Genomic DNA, 20,345 nt, shown 5'->3' with positions numbered 1-20,345 from the left:
AGATCCTTTCAATAGCAAAGAAAAATATTAGTAATCTAATTAAGTTTTGGGTTGGTGAAGCTTTCTGCATATGAGGTAATGAGACAGGATGGTTATAGACGTAGTAGCATCCACTTTCCAACACACCTGTAACCAACAGTTTAGTTCAACAGTGAGTGATATGCAGTTCCTATATTAAGAGTTTAGGACTTTACTGAAAGTGGGCTTTCTAGATTTCACAATGTTAGAAGTTTTTAGTCTGTATTTGACCATCTACTTGTCAAAACACTTGTATGCTGGAGGATATTTCTAACCAGCTTTGTGTGATGCAGGGATGTGAACACATGACATGTGAGAAAGCAGGGATGAGTTTGGGGAGCTGGAGCAGGCAGTAGTCTGTTTGGAGTAAAGCAAGGCTCTAACAAACAGCCTTACAAACTTGAAGCCTCCTGAAATAAGCAGTATCACATCTTAGTTCCATTTGTAGTACTATATTTTCCAAATTAGTATTTCTTTATACTGTTATTTAAAATGGTGGATCTAAAATGTTTACTTAGTATACTGCACTTAATTACTGCTTTTGTTTTTTAAAACTGTCTTGTTTTTTAGGTGCGGTTTATCACCAAAATATGGCATCCTAACATTAGCTCTGTCACCGGGGCCATTTGTTTGGATATTCTGAAAGATCAATGGTAAGATTCCAGGGGGGTTTAAATGTGCAAAATCAAGTATACTGGTGTCCTGGATAGGAGGCATCAGCTCACCTTGCTTTTCACCTTTTGCTTATAATTTGAGATGTCCTTAAAGCACACGTTATGGTATAGTATAGTGAGGTGCAAATATCCAAATGAAATGATTGGGTGATAATTTTGGAAAGCACTAAGTATTTATTATATACACAGAGAGTTCTTCCAAAATTTTTTGCACTAGAACGCACATTTCATTGTTGACATTTTGGGTGGTTTTATATGAGTTAATTTTTAATTTTAGTTATTTTCTGTTAACAAATACCACCTATTGCCTTCTTTGATCAGTTAATTTTACTGCAGAAGTTTTAATAACTAAAATCTGTGGAATAGACTTCTGTCCAAACTAACAACTGCACTCATTGTTCATTTGTTTTTCAAAGTAATTGATTTAATGTGGTTTGAAATTGTGTACAACCGTTGTATGATAGACATGATGTATAATACAGATGATTGTTTTCCTCCATGTCTACCCCAAAAGAATAATACTGTAATTCCCCAGCAGATCATACCAGTATCTCATCCATACAAACTTCAAATGCTTGTAAAGTCAGCAACTTTGTCAAGAGTGCTGTTGGCCAAGCAGATATCATTTGGGTTTGAAACAGAAACTTTAGAGGAGAATGCTGAAGTCTTGAGGTCTTGCAGGTGACACATCAGGATATTAATCTTTTACAGATGTACGAGGTTATAGAAGTCATCTGGCACAGTATAGTGTAAATTACTGAAATGAAATTGTAATGGTCATAAACTGTTGTTTTTCTAACTTTTGGAATGGCATATGTTTTCTTACCATCTCAGACCACTTGATGTTCTTTCAGGCAATAGAATCTTTCAGTATACATGCTGTGGTACCTGGCAGAGTTTTTCTTATCAGTAAAGCTAGTGCACTTCTGTACCTGTATCTAATTGTCATACCACCCTACAATTTTACTGGAGATTAATGACTCCTCAGCTGTCCAAGTACAGTCTCCTGAGAGATCGTACTCTGAAGCAGATTAATGAACGGGCATGAGGTTGTCTGTAAGTATCAAAAGGCAACAAAGATGTAAAAAAACCATAGCTTCAACTTAATTTATTTACCTTTGGGGTTGTTAGTCAAAACCTTTGATACTTGAGAAGGACAAACAGGAGAGTTGACCTGTGTTCTTGTAATCTTTGAGTTATGTCTAGCACAGATAATTTGATCTGTGTCTTATTTCTGTTATTTCTGCATGATGAAAAAAACCCAAACATTAATATCTTCCTTCTCCAAGATGTATATGGAATAGGAGTATTGGAACAAGAATTTTACTTCTGTATATTTATCCCAGCTGACACAAGAAGCACTAGTATTATTCCAGTTATATAGTTTTAAACTCTTCCTTTGAAACAGTGTCTTCATTTGGAAGCACTAAGGAGAGAATTGCACAGAACCTGGTGGTGATGGAGGGAGATTTCCTGTATACTATTAATCCCTCTTCAAATGATTCTTAATGTAGTGTGATCTCTTCATTTTCTAGTGGTGCTATTTGTAAGTTTTGTTTATTTTCGAATCATAGAATGATTCAATCACTTGACAATCACTTGAGCATTGTTGAAATGTTTGTCAAAGCCTCTAATCCTTTGGTAAGAACAACCTTATAGCTGTCTCCACTGTTTACTGTTTGAAGCATTTCTGTATCGTGGTAGATAAGACTGGTTTTCTCCTGAGTATTTTCCTAAAACTCAATAAGCAATATGAATGGTTAATATTGTTTAAATAAGTTGTTTATTGTTCTTCAATATATGCAGCTTTAGTTAATTAAGAAATGCCCACAGCATAGAATCATAGAACCATAGAATGGCTTGGGTTGGAAGAGACCTTAAAGATCATCTAGTTCCAACCCCCCTGCCATGGAGGGGAACACCTTCCACTAGACCAGGTTAAATCTGAAGTGGCAACATCCATAATATATGTGCACACAGACAAAAATAAGTATGTACAAAGGCATACTTGAGAAAAATTACCCTTGGGTTCAGTGAAATACGTGCAGGTGCCTTTGGATCTTTTCAGTGGGCAAAGGATTAAACCTTGAGGAGGAATGGTGAGGGAATTAGCCCAGGCTTCATTGGCTTTCCATGGCAATCCTCAAGAGTCTCACAACTTGAGAGTTAGCTGGCTCTGAGAGTCATCCCACTCTGGGAAATGCTGGTCACAGCCTGCTGTGGTCCATGACAGCTCAAAGGGTTTCAGTACCATTGTTCATAGATAGGGTCATAAGATGATTGACTTAATTCATCAGTAAATTTCCATCCTGGCCACAAGGATGAGTTGGTATTTACTGGAATATTCCTTGAAAAGACCAGTAATAAAAATACTATTCCACTTGATCACTTGTTCAGATGGAAGAAGGAACTTAAGGCTATTTGTTGGAAAACAGGAGCTTGCTAGACAACAGAAATTCTGGGAGTAGACAGAGTTTTTGATAAGCTCAAGGAGACCTAACTTTCCAGGTGCCATTAATCCAGGGGGAGGCCTAACAAGCATTCCTGAGACCATAGCTGGCCTAAGGAGGGAGCCAGGGGGAGGATGTACCACCACACACCACCAAAAATAAGTTTTCTGCATGTCTAGGTTGAAAAGTGGTTTGAATACAATAGCTTCATTAGAAAGCAAACAAACAAACAAAAAATAAGCAATCCCAACCCCCCAGATTAATATTTTAATATTTAATATTTATTTACATTTTAATATTTATTTCACCAGGGATTCAAAAGTAAATAGGCCAAATGCAATTCTGAAACATACCTGTGGAAGTATCCTAGAAAATATATTAGTTCCACAATCTCCCTTGTCAAATCTTTTAGTAATAAGATTGGTTTTTGAAGTGCCACTTCATTGCCTTGTAATGCTCTTAACTGAATAATGCTCATTTTGTTGCTGTGTTTAAATATGAGTCTCAAATTTCACTGCATATCTGTTTTTCAGTGAGGTTTGAGAGTTAAAGGACTGGAGAAGTTTGGTCTATGTGCCTTAGCAGGATTTCTGAAAGAATTAAAAAGCTGATAAAATACTCATTCATAGATGGTGAATACAAATACAAAGATTTAAATTTGTTTATATAGCTTTAAAAAGTCTCTTCCCTAATCTTCCATCCTGTGCTAATGATTTGCTGTTCTAATGAGCATAGTTGAGATGATATTCTGCATATTGGCAGGAGATTTTATCAGTTCGCAAAGTAATGTCTTTAAATTATTTTTAATGAGTTTAATGAAATTCTTTTTGACATTGTGGGCTTGATACTGAAATTCTTTGCAGCTGTAGCTTTTCATCATGTTTAGATTTTTAAATACCTGTTATGCCAGTTTGTTTGCAAAGCAGCTACTGTTTGCCACTAGAATTGAAATAGGGAATACTGCTTATGCTTATCTGACATAATTTTCATGATGTGGTTTCACTTCCTATGACCTATATTTATCTTCTGGGCTAGTACTGTCTCAAAGCTTTAATCTTAAATATACATGTATCTAATGCAGTTCATTGAAACCTGAGAACTAAATTACTGGAAAGCTGTTCTGCATAAATCCCTTGAGCAGAGATTATTAAGTGGATGTGTCCTTGCTGCATATATGGCTACAAAAACTCTTGGCTTTTGTGGGTTTGACAGTCAGTAATGAATAATAAGAATATTTTTGTCATAGTGACTACTGGAGGATTTGTGCTTCAGTTTTAGTTGAGATGCAGAAATCATTATAACAGATAATACAGTTTTAATAGATAAACAAGCAGCAGCCAGCTTGTAATCTTCCTGGGTACCCAGTACTGCTGGGTTTTTTTCAGGGTGTTTGAGGAGCACTGATGCTTCTTAAAGCTTTGTGAAGAAAGCAGAGAATGCATGGTTTAACATGGTTTTAGGGAACCCTTCAGCAAGCAGGCTGTCTTTCCCCTCTGTGCTGTGTCAAACCTATCCTATTATTCTTTTTTTTTTAAATTTTCTCTGATGGGTGCCTGGTCTTTTAGCTGTCCTGTAAATAGTGACTATGCAACGAGCTTCTACTCAAAGGCCTTATTAATTTCCATCCAGATTCCATAAGCTGTTGGTACAAGATCCCAGAGATTTTCTCTTGGATTAACAAGTTTATTTATTTCACAAATGGAACAAATATTGCAGATTATTTAGAAAAAAGTGTTCCCATAGCCATGTTTGGATGACAGAGTGGAGTAGCAATCTGCTGGCTGCAGCTGTTCCTGCCATTCTGCTTCATTACCCTCTTGGAATAATGAGAGAGATTGTTTCTTAGAGTGGAATGTAAAGAACATAAGTAAATACTTCCTAAGTGGAGAATTACTTAGCTTTTAAAAATGAAGAAAAAAAATAAAACCTGGCAGTGTTTTGTAATCCTCTTAGGACTCTCTCTGCTCATCAAAAGGTAAAATAGATTTCTTTCCTTGGGCATGCTGGGCACAGCTGGCTTGCTGTGCCTTTTAATGTTAACACTATAGTCACCCAAAGTAGGGGTGCTCTTTTTTAATGCCCTAAGATATTATTAAAAAAAAAAGGAGGAAGAAAGTGTAAGTGAACAAAATGTATATCAGCTCTCTTTGTTCTGATTCAATCCAGATTTTCCTTGTGGTTTAGCAAATGTAATGCCAGTAGAAAGCTGGGCTTTTGGTTTGGATGTCCAGAGTGGAGGCTTTTAGTTTCAGGCTCTCTGAGGGCCAGTGCATCCCTGTAGGGAGCTCTCTGCAGCTCACTGCTGCATGACAGGGGCCTCCTCCCATTTTGCAGATGGCAACCCTGCATGATAGCTAAGCAACATTTTGGGATGGGAGTGGAAGTCAAGGGTTACTATAAACTTTAGGAGCAAACAGGAGCCAGTAATGTCGTGGGACAAAGGCAATGTAAGGTCATGTGCAAGGCAAATAGGAAGTTTTACCTGCTTCATTATACAAGCTGGCTGCTTGTTGCTAGTGATTGGTCAGGCTTCCATTGAAGTAGTGTACCTGCTTAGAGAGTTGTTGTACAAGAAAGGTGGGAACCATAGGAAAAATCTAGAGTGAAGTAACAAGAATGATGGTCTAAGCAAAAACAATGTACAGTGAAAGATTGGAAAGCCATCTCAGTGTGCAGAGTATTATCAAGCATGGTGAAGAATTGAAGTGGATTTTCCAAGAGCCTTCTGAGGCTTCAGTTAAGAACAGATCAGACAGAAGTCTGTCAGGAGCAATTCAAAACCTTTTCTTTGGTAGGGAGGAGAGAACAAACCTAGAACACAGCCATGCAGCTAACTTGAGTTACCAAAGGGAATTGCTTGAACTCCATGACCTGTTGCACATAAGTCCATACCTCTAAGTAAACTTCAAATGTAAGAAGAGTTGGAAATACCTGATTTTTTCAGGGTTCTGTTCTGGATCAATAAACCTTTGAGGTGCATTGGAAAATTCAGAAGATCTGTATCTTTGCACTGGAAATTCATTTTAAGGAAAATACAACTTTTTTTCTTTTCATTCTTCCCCTGGACATTCTCCTTTGGCTTGGGAAGATGTTGAGGAAGGGGCTGGGGGTGTGTGTTGGGATTTTTAACTTTGTGCCACTATCAGTATAGATTTTCTTTCAGAACTGATGGTGGAAATTGTTTTTGCTTTTTGCTCATGAGGAACAGGTCCTGCCTTACTGATATCTGTAAATATAATTCTAAGCAGTCATCTCCATCCACTGTATTCTCACAAAAGAAGGTAACAGGAAGAAAGAAGAGCTTTTAAGTTCATGGGAAATCAGAATCTATTTTTAGCTGTTCTTTCAATTTCTTCTGTGAATCTTAATATCTATCTGAAAAATTAAGACTAAGCAATGAAAAAATAACAAGCTGTTTTTACTTTCTTTGATCAGGAAAGCTAATTGGTGTTCTGAGGGTAGAAGATTTTAGATGGTTATACAATAGTTACACAAAATATGTCAGTTTTTCTTTACCAATAATCACAAATTCTAATTTCTTCTTTAGTTTAATGCAACTTTAGCTGTAATGGGTTTTCTTTTATGATTTAAGAATACTTCTTTCAATGTTTCTGTCCAATACAGACTGTGTTACTATGCATGAGATGGGAAAGCTGTTTTGAGGCATGAGACTTGAAACTAAGTTGTAAGCTACATTTTTAATCCTTTTTTTAAAGGTTAAACCAATCTTGTTATTTTGAAAATGGAAAGTTGGATGTTCAAGTGTCAGTATGCTTTGTATAAAAATCTACAAATGTAAGGGATGAACAGGGATTGAAAGAACCTGGCAATCTGGAAAGCCAGAGACAGCTGGAGACAGCTGGTGTCCATGGCACCCTTGGTTCTTAGCAATGCCCCCTGCTCAATAAAGTGTACTTTATTCTCCTCTCCTAGAAGGTACAGTGGAAGTGGAAGTAAATTGCATGTAAAAGTGGCACAAAAGGCTGTGATCCTTTTTATGTCATCTTCTCTACATTTTCAGATGTCTGTAATGTAGAAGGATTTCTGCAAAGGAAAGGGCAGAACAACTTTTATTTGGAGAAAGTAACTATAGCATTAGTTATGGTTGATAGATATTTCATGTTGAGCCAGTCTTTAAAACTCTACAGTAAATAACATAATGAAGTTACTTATTGAGAAAAAGTTACTTACTGGGAAAAAAGACTTCAGGTTTTACAGTGGGTGTGGCAGATGTTGTAGTACCTGAAATTGACTGCGTAAAAATAAAAATTATTGCATCCATTTGAGCATAGTATGGCCTGAAAGGCTTAGTATTTCATGACACTTGAATGCTGGAATAGTAAATATGTTGCATTACACTCCTGTAATGCCAGGAGATGAGACTGTGAATTATGTCATCAGTGAGTACATTAAATAGGTTAATTTAAAAATTGTATAAACCAGTAGAGATTACAAGCCCAAGGAAATTATAAGAGCAGAATAGCATTAGGTACATGTAAAGAAAAGAAAATTACTAAGGAATAGGTTTGAAAGAGGAGAATTGTATGTATGAATTTTCAGAATTCAAATTTAAAAGCATAAGGATTCTTTTAAGATTTAAGTATACTACGTTCAGCTTAAGGGACTTCAAGCTGGTGTGGCAGTTGGAATGAGACACTATGTGCTAATTAAAATCTCTGTCATTTGGGATGTTTCTCACTTGCATTTTGATGTAGAACACTGCACTGCGAAAGCTTAGCAATAATTATCAAGCTAAAAAAAACTTATAGAGAAAAATCTTCCAGAATTACAAACAATTAGGGAAGAATGGCATGTTTGAATGGTTAGTGACAGAGCAAGAAAACATCTAGGAACATAATATTTGGGTGCCACAAATGTACCTCTGACATCTTATCAGCACCTATGCTTTGTTCATTGGTATACACTGCTAGAGTACCTTAATACAGTGACTCAGTACTGGAAAATACATACATTTCTGAAACCTGAGCCTGGAAATGCACCTGCACACTGTCTCCTTTGTAGCTGGACTGTCAGGTCAAACTGTTCCCCACCTATTTAACAAAGCCTTTGCACTTATTTGCAATCTTCTGAAAACAAGAAACTGTTTTCTGTTGACTGAAAATTGAGGTTTATTTGTAAGAAATTGGATGCCTGTGTTTCACAACTTTGCTCTGGCATTCATGTGTCATAATCACTGCTCAAATCTAAAATGTCACATCTTCCCCACTCACCTTCTCCTAGTTCTTAAGCAGAGGAAACAGATTTGTGTATTCGTTTGAACATCTGTCTGTGCCATTGCCACCATGGTTCTAAGAATCTAATTAACTGTTCAAATCAGAAATACTCAACTTTCACAGGGTCTGTGGAGTTCTTACTTGGTTTCCAGTGTGTGCCAACTGAAATGGTAATTCAGAGGTGTTATTTATGATCAAAATCTAATGAAACTCTGTAAATGTTACAACTTTACAGACTTCCAGTGTGTAATAATTCCGTGTGGTTACTTTTGAGTAATTGACGTCTCTGACCATACTGTGTTTTCCCTTACTAAATTATTGAAGTGTCTTACTCTAAATACACTTTGACATCAAGATGAATGATAAGAACCTAAAATCTTAGAAGTTCCAACTCTGGGACTGTGCTACCTTCAACAGGGTTCTTCCACAGGGGCAAAGGGTAACTTAACAGGACCATTGTGACTACAGAATGTTTTCCTCCTGCCAACAGTCAGGCTGTAGTGAACTATTTTGATCGCACATTCCATAATTAGCCTAACCATTTTATTATTGTAGTAGTAATTAACTCTGTAAAGGTTCAATTTAATGAAAAATGTAACATTAAAAGTGGTGCAAAGAGACGTAGTGTATAGAATTCCTTACCTGTTGGGCACGTTTGCAATGTAGGTCACTGCTCCTGCACGCAGGTGCCGGCAGAGGGAGCATCCCCGGGCTCCGGCCCCGCCCGCACCGGGAGAGAGGTGCTGGTGCTGCAGTGAGGGAGGATGGCACAGCCTCGTCTGGCCTTGGCTTTTCTGGGTTTTTTTCTCCAGATAAAATGAATTGCATTAAATGGGCATGGTGAAATGTGTAGATCAAGGTACTGTCCAAGAACTTCAGACAGCGTTGTTAACAGGAAAGTCCACATTTAAAACCTTATTTAAATATATATATAAAAGAGTATTTTAATAACTATAACCTGCAGCAGTTTAAAATTATGTTTCTTGGACTTAAAATCTGTACATGAACTCATATATTTTATGATAGTACAGGCACAGGATATGGTTAAGGATATTTTGAATTTTCACTTTTAGGGCAGCAGCAATGACTCTAAGAACAGTGTTGTTATCGCTGCAAGCATTGTTGGCAGCTGCAGAGCCAGATGATCCACAAGATGCAGTAGTGGCAAACCAGGTAAGATACTCAGTTGATTGTGATTTTATAACACTTCTGTCATCTTTACTGACTCAGGTTAGGTCCCAAGGCTTACAGAAGATTAAAGATTTTAGACAATTTATTGTAAAATGGTACATTCTAAATGTGAGCTGCTACAGTGTTTTGTGCTCTTTTTGAATTCCAGAGTGAGTATTAGTTACTCTACAGTGTCAGGAGGATTTGTCCTTTATTTAGATCACCTTGTGAGAAATGTCTGGAGATAACAGCATAGTTAAATGAATTCCAGTGTAACTGGCCTTTCAAAATCTAAAGCTTCCAGTATGAGAAAAGCTATATGCTATCGGTTTTAAATGAGTTTTAACTTGGTGGTGTTAATTGGATTTGGCTTGGTATGTAGTTCCTCTACCAGATTAATATGAATGTTGTGGAGCATTATATTTGTTTAATGCCAAAATTTTATGAATGATGACTTGGGAATAACTGTTTTCATCAGTGATTGAATTGCTATCAGTAGAATTTTATAACCAACAAGGTTTGTTGCCTTTCAGATTAGTGATAACTTTTACTACCAAAAAAGTATCAGTTGGATCTTGGGCCATACAAGGACTGGCATGATTTTGTTTAAAGTGTTGCTGAAGGATTGAAACAGTTATTCCTCTGACAATTCTCAACAAAGTGTCCAGTATGTGTGGGTTTTCCTTTTTACTCTGAGGAGAGAGAAGGGCAGCCTGGCTTCCCCACTGACTGACAGTAAGGGTGTATTTCAGTTAGAGAAGAACAAAGCAAGCTGATGCTGGAAGAGCATTCTATCTCACCTGTATCTTCTCTAAGTCAGAACCTTCCAGGATAGGGTGACAAGGTGTGCACTATTTCCCTTTAAAAGCCAGTGCAGAATGATAGATAAAATTTTTTTTCAAAGCTGTCAGGATTCAGGGGGAAACATGGAGATTAGAGGTAGCCCATTGCACTGCTGGGTGTGTGAGAGCTGCTTGCTACCACTGTACTCAGTAAGTACAGAAGGTTTGCTTGTGGGATTCTGCACTATGGCTGCTCTGAATAAATGTCCCTGAACAGTTCTGTCAGGCTGAATTGCTCTGCCCAGGGAGAAGTGTTGCAAAGGCCAAGAAGGCCACCAGGCATGTCCCTGCACTGGGTTTTCTCCCAGATGTACACTCTTGTTGTCACACTCCTTCATGAAAAAAACAACTATATATCCTTTTTTATAAAGAACAAAAATAGTGTTTCCTGTTCTGGCTCTGATGGTAGAATTTTGTGTGGGAATCATAACAGTAGAAACCCTTGAGCTGGTAAGAGTTTTTACCTCAGGTAAAGAGCTCCATGAATCTTTGTAGATTCCAAAGAGCAGTTTTCCAGGCTGTCCCTTAGGTGCTTGTGGGGGTGTGTCCATGGGACTGTGGCATGGCTGATGTTGGGAGGATTCAGTTTATCCTGTTTCCTGCAAATACCTCCATGAAAACTATGCTGGGATTTGGCCTTGAGTTACAGGCATGTGAATGTAAGTAGAAAGTGATTATAATGGTTTTAAGAGAGATGTGGGTAAACAACTGTTTTTTTCATGTGTTTATTAGGTTTTGGGGTCTCTTTTCCTTTGTTTGGGGTTAATTGCTTTTTCCAAGACAAAAATTCACAAGGAATTAATTATTCTCCACACTTGTGCTATTTTATTAAACTGTGTGCTGTCCAGGTAAATGGTAAAAGCTCTTGAGAGAATCCCAGGGAGAATTCCTGTTTGAGTAAGAGCAGTATTTTCAGACTCCAGCTGTCTGGTGTATTAATTGCTCTGGTTGCTGGGTTTTTTTTCAGTACAGCAACATGAACTGCCTCAGATTCCTGATACTGAAGCATCAGTGAAAGTTGCCTTTAGGCTTTTCTAAATTCAGTGAGAAACTGGATTATTTACAGATACCTAAGTAAAGTAATTCTATGAATAGAACACTGAAAGCTAGTTCTGAGTGCAATTATGACTAATTTTTTGCACTTCAGCTAGTTGCTTTCCAGGCTTGGCAGTGTTCTCAAAAATATTTTTAAAAAATTAATTGGAGAAGATCTCTTAAGAGCAGAAGAAAATAGTATTTCAGGATGCTACTGGTGTTTAACTTAATCCTTCTTTTTTTTAATTATTCCACCAAAAGACATTTGTTACAGACCACTGCATTTCTAACAGTGGTTTATTTCCAACAATAGATTGCCTCCCATGTTTGTTTCAATGCCATTAATGTCACCAGATAGTAAATATACAAATTATGACATGTGGATCACATTTATAGGGAGGTGGGCAAGGCACACAAAGCAGTGTAGTTGGTGTGGGTTGTTGTAGGAGAGGCAAAATGAAATGTACAGCATTTTACTGTGCTTTATAGATCTAATTATTTTTTTCATGTAATAATGGAATGTCTAAGAATGATAATCAGCCATGTTTCTGTCCTTAAAATGTACCTAAATATTTGAAAAATGTATTTCCTAATATCTTGTCTTATTAAAGTGATGATCTAAAGGAAGAGGTTTTTTTTAAGATCAACTTGACATTGCATACAAAAGTTGTTAAAATAGGAAAATCATTTAACTTTTCTGAGTATAGTTTATGACAGATGACCCACTTTCTTGGCAGCTGACTTCTTGGCACTGGCTAAAAATTCTCTGCAATATGGTCCAGTCTGTTGTTTATTGGAAAACTGGTTAGTGGTGAGATTGGTACAAAATAATATAGTTACATACTGGCATGATTTATTTTTTCTGGTAAGCAATAGCTTTCATGAAGAGTTGCATCTCCCTAGCTTTTTGTACTTGCTCACCTATTTTCCAGCCCTTCTGTCACCTGTGTGAATAAGATCCTCATTCTCAGGAAGAAGCCCAGTAGTAGAGTATTGGCCTGGTCTGAAGAACTGCAGGCCTACTTGCAGTGTGTAAAACCATATCTATTTTTAAGTGGTTAGAGAAGTGCATTAGAGTAGTACCATGTTCAGGAGATGTTAACACAGGAATAATTTGTACTCTGTTGCACTGAATATAAGTTTTCAGCAGCTGTGCTAAATATAGCTGCTTTACTTTGATCTGTGCAATTGAGAGCAGTACCTGGCTGCACACATCAAATACCAATAGGGCACAATTTAACCTGAAGGCAAACTCATTATATCAAATGCTTGCATAGATTTGCTCTTTGTGTAATCCTCACCTCTAAATTTACTTCAAGAATATCAGCATGATCAGTATGAAACATTGTGGAAGATATCATAGGAAGAATGATGGGTTGCAATCTACCATATTGTCTTGCTGTTTGGTTGGATTGCTGAGTTGATTTAACTTTCTGCTTCCCCCCCCCCTCTCTCTTTTGTGTAGTACAAACAAAATCCAGAAATGTTTAAACAGACAGCTCGGCTTTGGGCACATGTGTATGCTGGAGCACCAGTTTCTAGTCCAGAATACACCAAAAAAATAGAAAACCTCTGTGCTATGGGCTTTGATAGGGTAAGTACAAATAACTTAAATATTTTTAGTAAGGGCAGGGCAAATTTATGTGTATAAATACAGGGAGTCATCAGTATCATCAGAATCTACTAAAGTAGATTCTCTACTTTCATGATGTTGTGTAGGTCCAATTATTCTATTTTGCTAATTAGTTTTAAGAATTGGAGTTTTAAAATACTACATTATGGATATCTCTTGTGAGCTCCCCCTGCCTTTTTGAGACAATTTTTCTATCAATTGTTAGCTGGGATTTAAGAAATGGTAAACGAATGTGTTTTGATTTTCTGTGAACTTTTCATTTCACTTCCTGGAGCTGCAGGTTCACACACTGAAAATATTATTGCTTTTGTTTTCTCATTGCAGAATGCAGTAATAGTGGCCTTGTCTTCAAAATCATGGGATGTAGAGACTGCAACAGAATTACTCCTGAGTAACTGAGCCATATAGAGAGAGCTGCTTCTGTAGTCCAGCTTGCCCCTTCTGGAGGAGCATCACCATCTGTTATTCCTAGGATTCTATATAGATTCTCTTTCAAAACTGGCACTCTTGCCTGATGATGCTATCTAGGCACTATTGGAGACTGAAAAAAAAGCGCTCTGTAAATAAAGCTAATTAAACGTCTGTGTAAATTTAAAAAGGGGAAATACTTTAATTTTTTTTCTTACTAAATATTGTAAAAATTCTTTGAGCTCAGCTAAGATAATGGGGGAAAACAATGCCTACTTTAGTGTTTAGCAGTGTGACAAAGACTAGCAGGAACTTGCTTCAGGATTTTGATTTAGTAATTCAGAAAGCAACATTTTGAGTGTTTGTCATCAAAATTGTTGGTGCCACTCATCACAGTTATCTTACTGTTTTTAACATGGATCCTATGTGCCTGTGGATTGACCTATATTTGCATGCTTGTACTTAATAGACATATTAGGTAGGATTGCTGAAGAGAGCACCATTGAAATACTGAATTGCTTTTGTAACTTTTCCTGACAGACTTTCAAGACTTACCCAAAGTTCCAAATGGTGACCTATTCAGAACCATTTTCTTTCTAGCTTATTAATTGGGAAACCTGATTCTCCTTTCCCTTACATCATACTGTTGATTATGTTTCATCCTCTGTGGGTATTATGTGTGCCATTGCAGTAGTCTAGGCTCCCCTTTAAAAATATATATTTTGAATTATCAGTAGTGATTTTCATCCATCATATTTTCTATACAATCATGTAAGGAGTATGCCTCAATACAGCACAAAAAGATGGAGCTGGTTTCATTTCCTTTTTATTTTGTCTTAAATAGCTGTAAAGTGTTCTTCAGTACACTCTGGATAATATGATTTCACAGGGTTTGAAGGAGGACACAGCTGATTCTCCAGTGTACTGAGGATGGAAAAAAAAATTTTTTTGAGTACTTGATATGATGCAATCAGCTGTTTTTTGCAGCAGTTTTCTAGCTTTATTTTGGGCTTCAGTTTAAGGATTGCTTACCAGGTACTTTAAAATTCATCCTTGCTTGCATTTTTCTCTGGTTAACACATGGAGGCTGTGTTGGTGTTTTTACTGTACATACTTCAAATGCACATAGAAGTAGAAGTGTGTTCTCAATTTAGCTTTTTTTTTTTTTTTGATTGATTGATGTTTCTGATAAATGAGAACTGAAATCTTACCTTGGCTTGTACATACAGTCAGTCTTTTTATTTGTATTAAAATGACATTTCATCCTGAGTGCAAAAGCTTGAAAATTATTAGTCTTGCAACTTCAAACACTAGTACATCTATTTAAAGAGAGCTGTAATGTCTTTGTGAATATGATGCTAACTTTTGAGAGTGTATCTGACAAGGAAGTTCAGAGAAATCCTGAGACAAGAAAGTGGGGATTGTGGATAATGGAGTACTGTATCAGTCATCTTTTCTATGACTCTTTTGTTTTGTCCTGGTTTGGTTTTTTTTTTTCCTAGGCCGTGGATTAATGGGGTGGGGAAATCTATGTCTGCTTGGGGTTTTTGTAGAGCTGTGAAGTACAAATTGAAATGGTTTTGCACTTCATGGTCTGTTTATAACTCATACTAGATGAAATCAGGAACATTATGGTATCTGTTAAATACCTGGAGCATAGTAGTAGGGGGACAGAACCAGACAACAGAGCTGTCAAGACCTGGCTAGTTCTGGGGTGTTCCTTGTACTGCTCTGTCTGATGTGTCCAAACTTAGAACAGGGCACAGACAGTAAATACTTTGAACTCATATCAGTGCAATACTAAATGCATTTGCTTAGTCTTTATACTTAACTGCTTTTTAAGGTGTAGTCAGTGATCAGTTTTCTTGGGTTTTCTTGAGTTAGTGTAAATCATTTGCAATGATGCCAAAGGAAATGAGTTGTTTTGACTTTCCTTATATTTATTTATTTTTTTAACAAGAAGCTGCTACTGTTCAACTGGTTTGCTAAGTGAAAACCAGGGATGGTAGGAAACTGGCAAAATGCTACTTGTGTTAATCTCAAGTTGCTGTCTTTTCTGTTATACAGGCTAAGAACTTCTTGATTACATCAACACCTTTTTTTTTTTACCCTGGTGGTAAATATGAATTGCTGACTACTTTCCCTTGTTCTTCGCTGCTATTTATCAAAAGAAAGAACGTGGAAATCATTGTCGGGGACATAAAACTTCTCAGTACTGGGCTTCTGAACGTGTCTTTCCATAGACCAGTCTCCTAAGAACAGCAGGCTTCTCCAACAGTATGTAAAGTGATAAAGGAAGCCAGGCAAAGGGGAGAGGGGGAAAAGAGGTTCTTAGGTGAGCACTGTCACCTCTGAAAGAATGCCCTGTTAAGTTTTACTTCTCTCATGAAGTTACCTCATTTTCTTCTCTACTGCAAAACACTTGTCTTCCCCTTCCCCCTCATATATAAATGTTGGATTCTGGATTTTGCCCTCCATCCATGTGCTCGGTAGCTTAATGCTAGCTCGGGTGCTGGCAGGAAGCTACTCAAGAAGTGAGCTGGGAAGGAAACATGACCCAAGCATTAAGGACACACCTTTGGTCTGAAGTCCCTCTGAATTTTGACATGTTACTCCTTTATAAGGAATGTTTTTGTATTCTTGGTAATTATCAGAGTTGAATATAGGGATAATGTTGTACAAGGTTAGTTTAACTGCAGCTGGGGCTGAGCCCTAGGAATTTTGCTGTTAGTGTTCAGCTTATCATTGTGAGCCATTGTACATGCCAATGGCAGTTCTGTTGTGTGTGTCACTGAACATCGCTATATTCAGGGCCCTGTGCATTCACAGACGTGGAGTTGCTGTGCAGCCCACTCCAGCTGTGGACTCGGGCTGCACATTGACCACTCCTTGCAACAAGAACGTGAAACATGGCTACAGCGGCTAAGTACAAATAAATCATGCTTTGTCTTCCTCTGTTGTGCCAGAAGATGGCTTGAAACAGTCATTTTGAAGTCCAAATGGCCCCATTTTTCTAAACAAGGTATTGGTAATAACACAGATTACCAGAGCATTCATTGGATTTCACTGCTGAACATTTTAACATGCATCCAGCAGAGTGGTTTATCCTATCTTATCCAATTCCTCCAAGAGCAAAGTACAGCTTTGTTCAGAGGTAGAGAAATGCCCTTTCCTGTTGCCAAAAGCCTCCATTTTCCCATGAGTACCAAAATCCCTGATGGTATTCCACCCCCTTGCCAAATTCACAGCTTCCTCCCATTCCTTCTGTGAACAAACTGTGTTCTCAGTGTGACAAATTGGTGCATTTTGGAGACAAAAAAACCTTAGGAACATATCCTGGAAAGGTGCATCATTTAGTGCATTCTGCATACTCCAAACTTTTTTTTACTATTTTGTTGAAAGCTTGCAACAGAGTACATGGGGCCTTGACTATAATTGGTTCGGTAGTATTTATGACCAATTAGGTACTACTGGTGTATGAATATGTCTTAGTTTTTTTCTAATTATCACTGTATTCAACTGTTTTCCATGTGAATTAGTATTGGAACACTGACATAAGGAATATAAAAACTTTTTTTGTTGTTGTCTGAAAGGAGGAATTAAATAGCCAGAAAGAATCTTACCTTGTAACACCAAATCTGCATTAGATGGTGTGGGTAACAGAAACGTTTAAACTATGCAAATTTAAGCCTAACAGCTGTGACTCAGACTAGGCACTTCAGAGCTTATGTCATTTGGGAAGGGAGAAGGGGAGTGGGGGGAAATCAAAACACAGATTCAAGTGAGTTCTTGTTTACTGCATTGGTCATGCACTGTGTCGGGAAGTTCTGTTTTTAGTGCAGGGGAAGTCCACTGTGCATGTCCCTTGTTCCCTTCTGATACATCACCAAAAGCTGGCTTAGACTTGGAGGCTTGCCTGAAGTGGGAAACGTGAAGTTATTTAGCAAATAAATTTGTTTTACTTAAATGCTGACGAGCAGAGGCAATGAGAAGATGAGGTGTCATCCCCTGCTCTGTTTTGTTGATGGAGCTGATGAGTGGGACATTGATTTGTGACCAGGTGCTTAGTTTTGTATGGTTTTGATGAGCAGCTGGCTCAACAAGAGATAGCAAAAGTGCATTTCCTCAGCATCTATTGCATCATGGAACTGAAGCATGAAAGTCAAGATGCTTAAAAGTCAAGCCTCTTCTGGGAAGACAAAATAGATATTTTCAGTGTTACCATCCTTGTTTTCCAGGCACAGCTTTCTCCTAGGGCTAGGCAAAGGGGCAATCACTTCTTTCTTGCTAGTTTTCTTATCTGTTCCAAACCTATCTGTGAATGATGTAGGCAGCTCTTCCTGCTTGTGGTGTTAGTGTCATCAGCTGATTCATCATCAGACTCACAAGACCAACTATCCTCAATGCATTTGGCTTCTGGCTTGGTTATTCCAGCTGCAGTGCTCTGTTGGCAGCAACCTGACTTTGGATTTGTTCTCACTGGACAAACCCTTGTGAATCATTTGCCCTGTACTGTGCTGTGATGTTGGAGCTGTGCTGTTTCCTGCTTTGTAGGCATCAAACTGGCTCTGGGATCGCTCGTGGTGCTGAGCCCTTCATGGATAATGGAAGTTCAGATCACGGCTCGACAGCCGAGGAAATGTCCTGTGACAATGCTGTGCTTGTCTGGTGTGTGCAACTGCTGCTGCTCTGGTGCAGTGTCTGAAGAAGGCTGCCCTCATAGGAATGCTGATGCCAACTGCTGAAGAGCCCTGCTTTTCACTTTCCTTTTCCATCCTCTATTCTGACTTTTCTAGTAAATAAATATTTACCTATAAGTACTGCAGGAGGTTGGTTCCTGAGCACCAGACTTCCTGTGGAGACGGAACAGGGGTGGGGAGGCTGGAATGCAGCATCAGTGTTTTTTTGTCTTGAAAATAAAAGCTACACAAACACTTTTGTAAACAAATGGTTTTTAAAATAAACACACATTTTAAAAGATGTTGATTTTTCACTGGGAATGCTTAACAATAAATGCATGTTTCCCTGAAAACAGTTTTCATTTTATTTCTGGCAATTCAGATTGTTCTAAGATTACAGGGTCTACTCCTCCATGTCAGTAACAAGAGAGAAAAGAATGATCATTTTCATGGTGCACGTTAAAAATTTTTGAAGAAGAAAATGTGTAAATAGAAGTTGTGTAATGGAAGCGTGTGATATTTCAACCAGGACTGCCTCATGTGATGGCCTGACCATCCTGCACCACTTCTTGTCTCCTTTCAAAGGCTGCATCTGAAGAAACAGAGCCAGTAACACAGAGGAAAAGTTCTCTCTGGATTTCCCTGCACCGCTTACATTCATGTCATGGTTGTACATTTTAAACTGTGTACCTCAAACTGCAGTTGGTTCACGCACAGGGAGGTGACAGCCTGGTGGCTAATGGCACTGCCCTGTGGCTCAGCTCTAGAAGAATCTAGGAGGGATGATGACTATGGATTTACTACCAGTACAACTTCACTTTTTTGGCATTTGTCAACGTTTGTTAAATGGAGTAAAGGAATTTAAAGCAGCGGCTGCACAGCTGAAGCAATGAGCAGAGAGGTTGCTGTGGAGCTGGTTGTAATACTGTGTTTCAGATCTGCATCCCAGCTGCAGGTGTGTGTCTGTCCCTGGCCAAGGTTTGCAGGTTTCTGGGCAGGCTCTGCCAGCTGGGATAGTGCTGCACTGTTTTATGGTGTAAGATGTTTGGGTTTTCTGTTTAATTTACTGTCATCAGGAGCTGTGTCGTATTGTGGTACCTCATTCTTTAAGAGGGGTGAGGGAGAGGGAGCACTCCCCAGTCCCTCTCCTGCAGGTCTTAGCCTGACATTAATTCAGAGTAAAAAAAAGTACAATTTCCCCAGTTTGTGTAGTTAGACACTGACATGAGTAACTGAGAGCTGCTTTATACTGAAATATTTGTGAAGTTGTCCAACAGCCTTGTCATTTCTTCCAGTGCCCCAAAACTGGAAGCGAGTTCACAGCTGAAATGGACTGATGGTGCTTGCTAGCTTGACTTGTCCTGTACTTAGTTTTCTGTTTCAGTGGCTGTAATTCCGACACATTTGGCTCTCAGACGGGTAACTGATACCTCCAATACAGCAAATCCAGGATTTTAAATTGTTTTTAAGGTCAAGTCTGGATCTGGAGCACCCGTGTCTGATATAATGTCAAATAAATTACATTGCTTCACTTAGTGGCTGCTTTGTGTTGGAATACATTAATTCTTTAGGTGGGTTATGACAGCCTGGTATAAAATAAAGGGTAATAAGCTGGGCTGATGAAGAAAATATGGGGGGCGGGGGGAGATGGGAGAGAATCTGTTTTGTGATGATGATACCTGAACCACCACAAGTCCCTTTAGCACCCCAAGTCCTCCATGTACAGCTGCCTTTCTTGCAAATGGTGTAGGGCACAGGCTTGTGGCCCTTGCACCTGCAGTGGGTGGGGAGAGGGACAGTGCCACGGTCTCTTCCCTTTGTCTTTCACAAAAGCTCTTCTCACAATTGGCAATTTAAAAACATCGTGATGGTGAATAGTTAAAGCTCCTGCTGACCCTGAGAGGTTTGGGAATTTCCCTGCAGCTGAGCCACATTACTGCAGCAGGGCAAAGCTGCCTGTCCCCATTTTTATATTTCTGCCTCCTGCCCAGGTGCAGAGGTGGGGAGGAGGGTGCCTTTCTTGGAGGAACATTTTGCTGGTTATAGCCTCCTAAAAGAGGAGCTGCCAGTTATGCACCAAGCCAGATTTTGGTTCAAAAGCAGAACTGGCTGGTGCCATTTCACACTGCAGTCAGTCATAACAAAGAGTGGGCACTGGAAATCCTGTCATTGCTGCAGCTTTAAATTTCCATCAACACAAGG

General features: G+C 38.5%; 1 protein-coding gene across 2 annotated transcripts in view; it reads left to right on the top strand.

Moving 5' to 3' along the window:
• UBE2K (ubiquitin conjugating enzyme E2 K) overlaps positions 1-19,678 on the top strand; it is a 44,445-nt gene extending 24,767 nt beyond the window's left edge. For both annotated transcript variants that reach the window (XM_071432520.1, XM_071432519.1), the window contains 4 exons: positions 589-671; positions 9,450-9,549; positions 12,889-13,017; positions 13,381-19,678. In XM_071432520.1, the coding sequence (XP_071288621.1) occupies positions 589-671; positions 9,450-9,549; positions 12,889-13,017; positions 13,381-13,455 (387 nt within the window). In that variant the 3' untranslated portion in view covers positions 13,456-19,678. The remainder of the gene's footprint in view (positions 1-588; positions 672-9,449; positions 9,550-12,888; positions 13,018-13,380) is intronic.
• The last annotated feature ends 667 nt before the right edge of the window (positions 19,679-20,345 follow it).

This window comes from Agelaius tricolor, unplaced genomic scaffold (genome assembly GCF_023055355.1).
Source record: "Agelaius tricolor isolate 1412-34295 unplaced genomic scaffold, bAgeTri1.0.p SCAF_8, whole genome shotgun sequence".
Taxonomy (NCBI): Eukaryota; Metazoa; Chordata; class Aves; order Passeriformes; family Icteridae; genus Agelaius; species Agelaius tricolor.
Note: the sequence above shows the minus strand (reverse complement) of the source record. Positions and strands in the feature narration are given on the sequence as shown.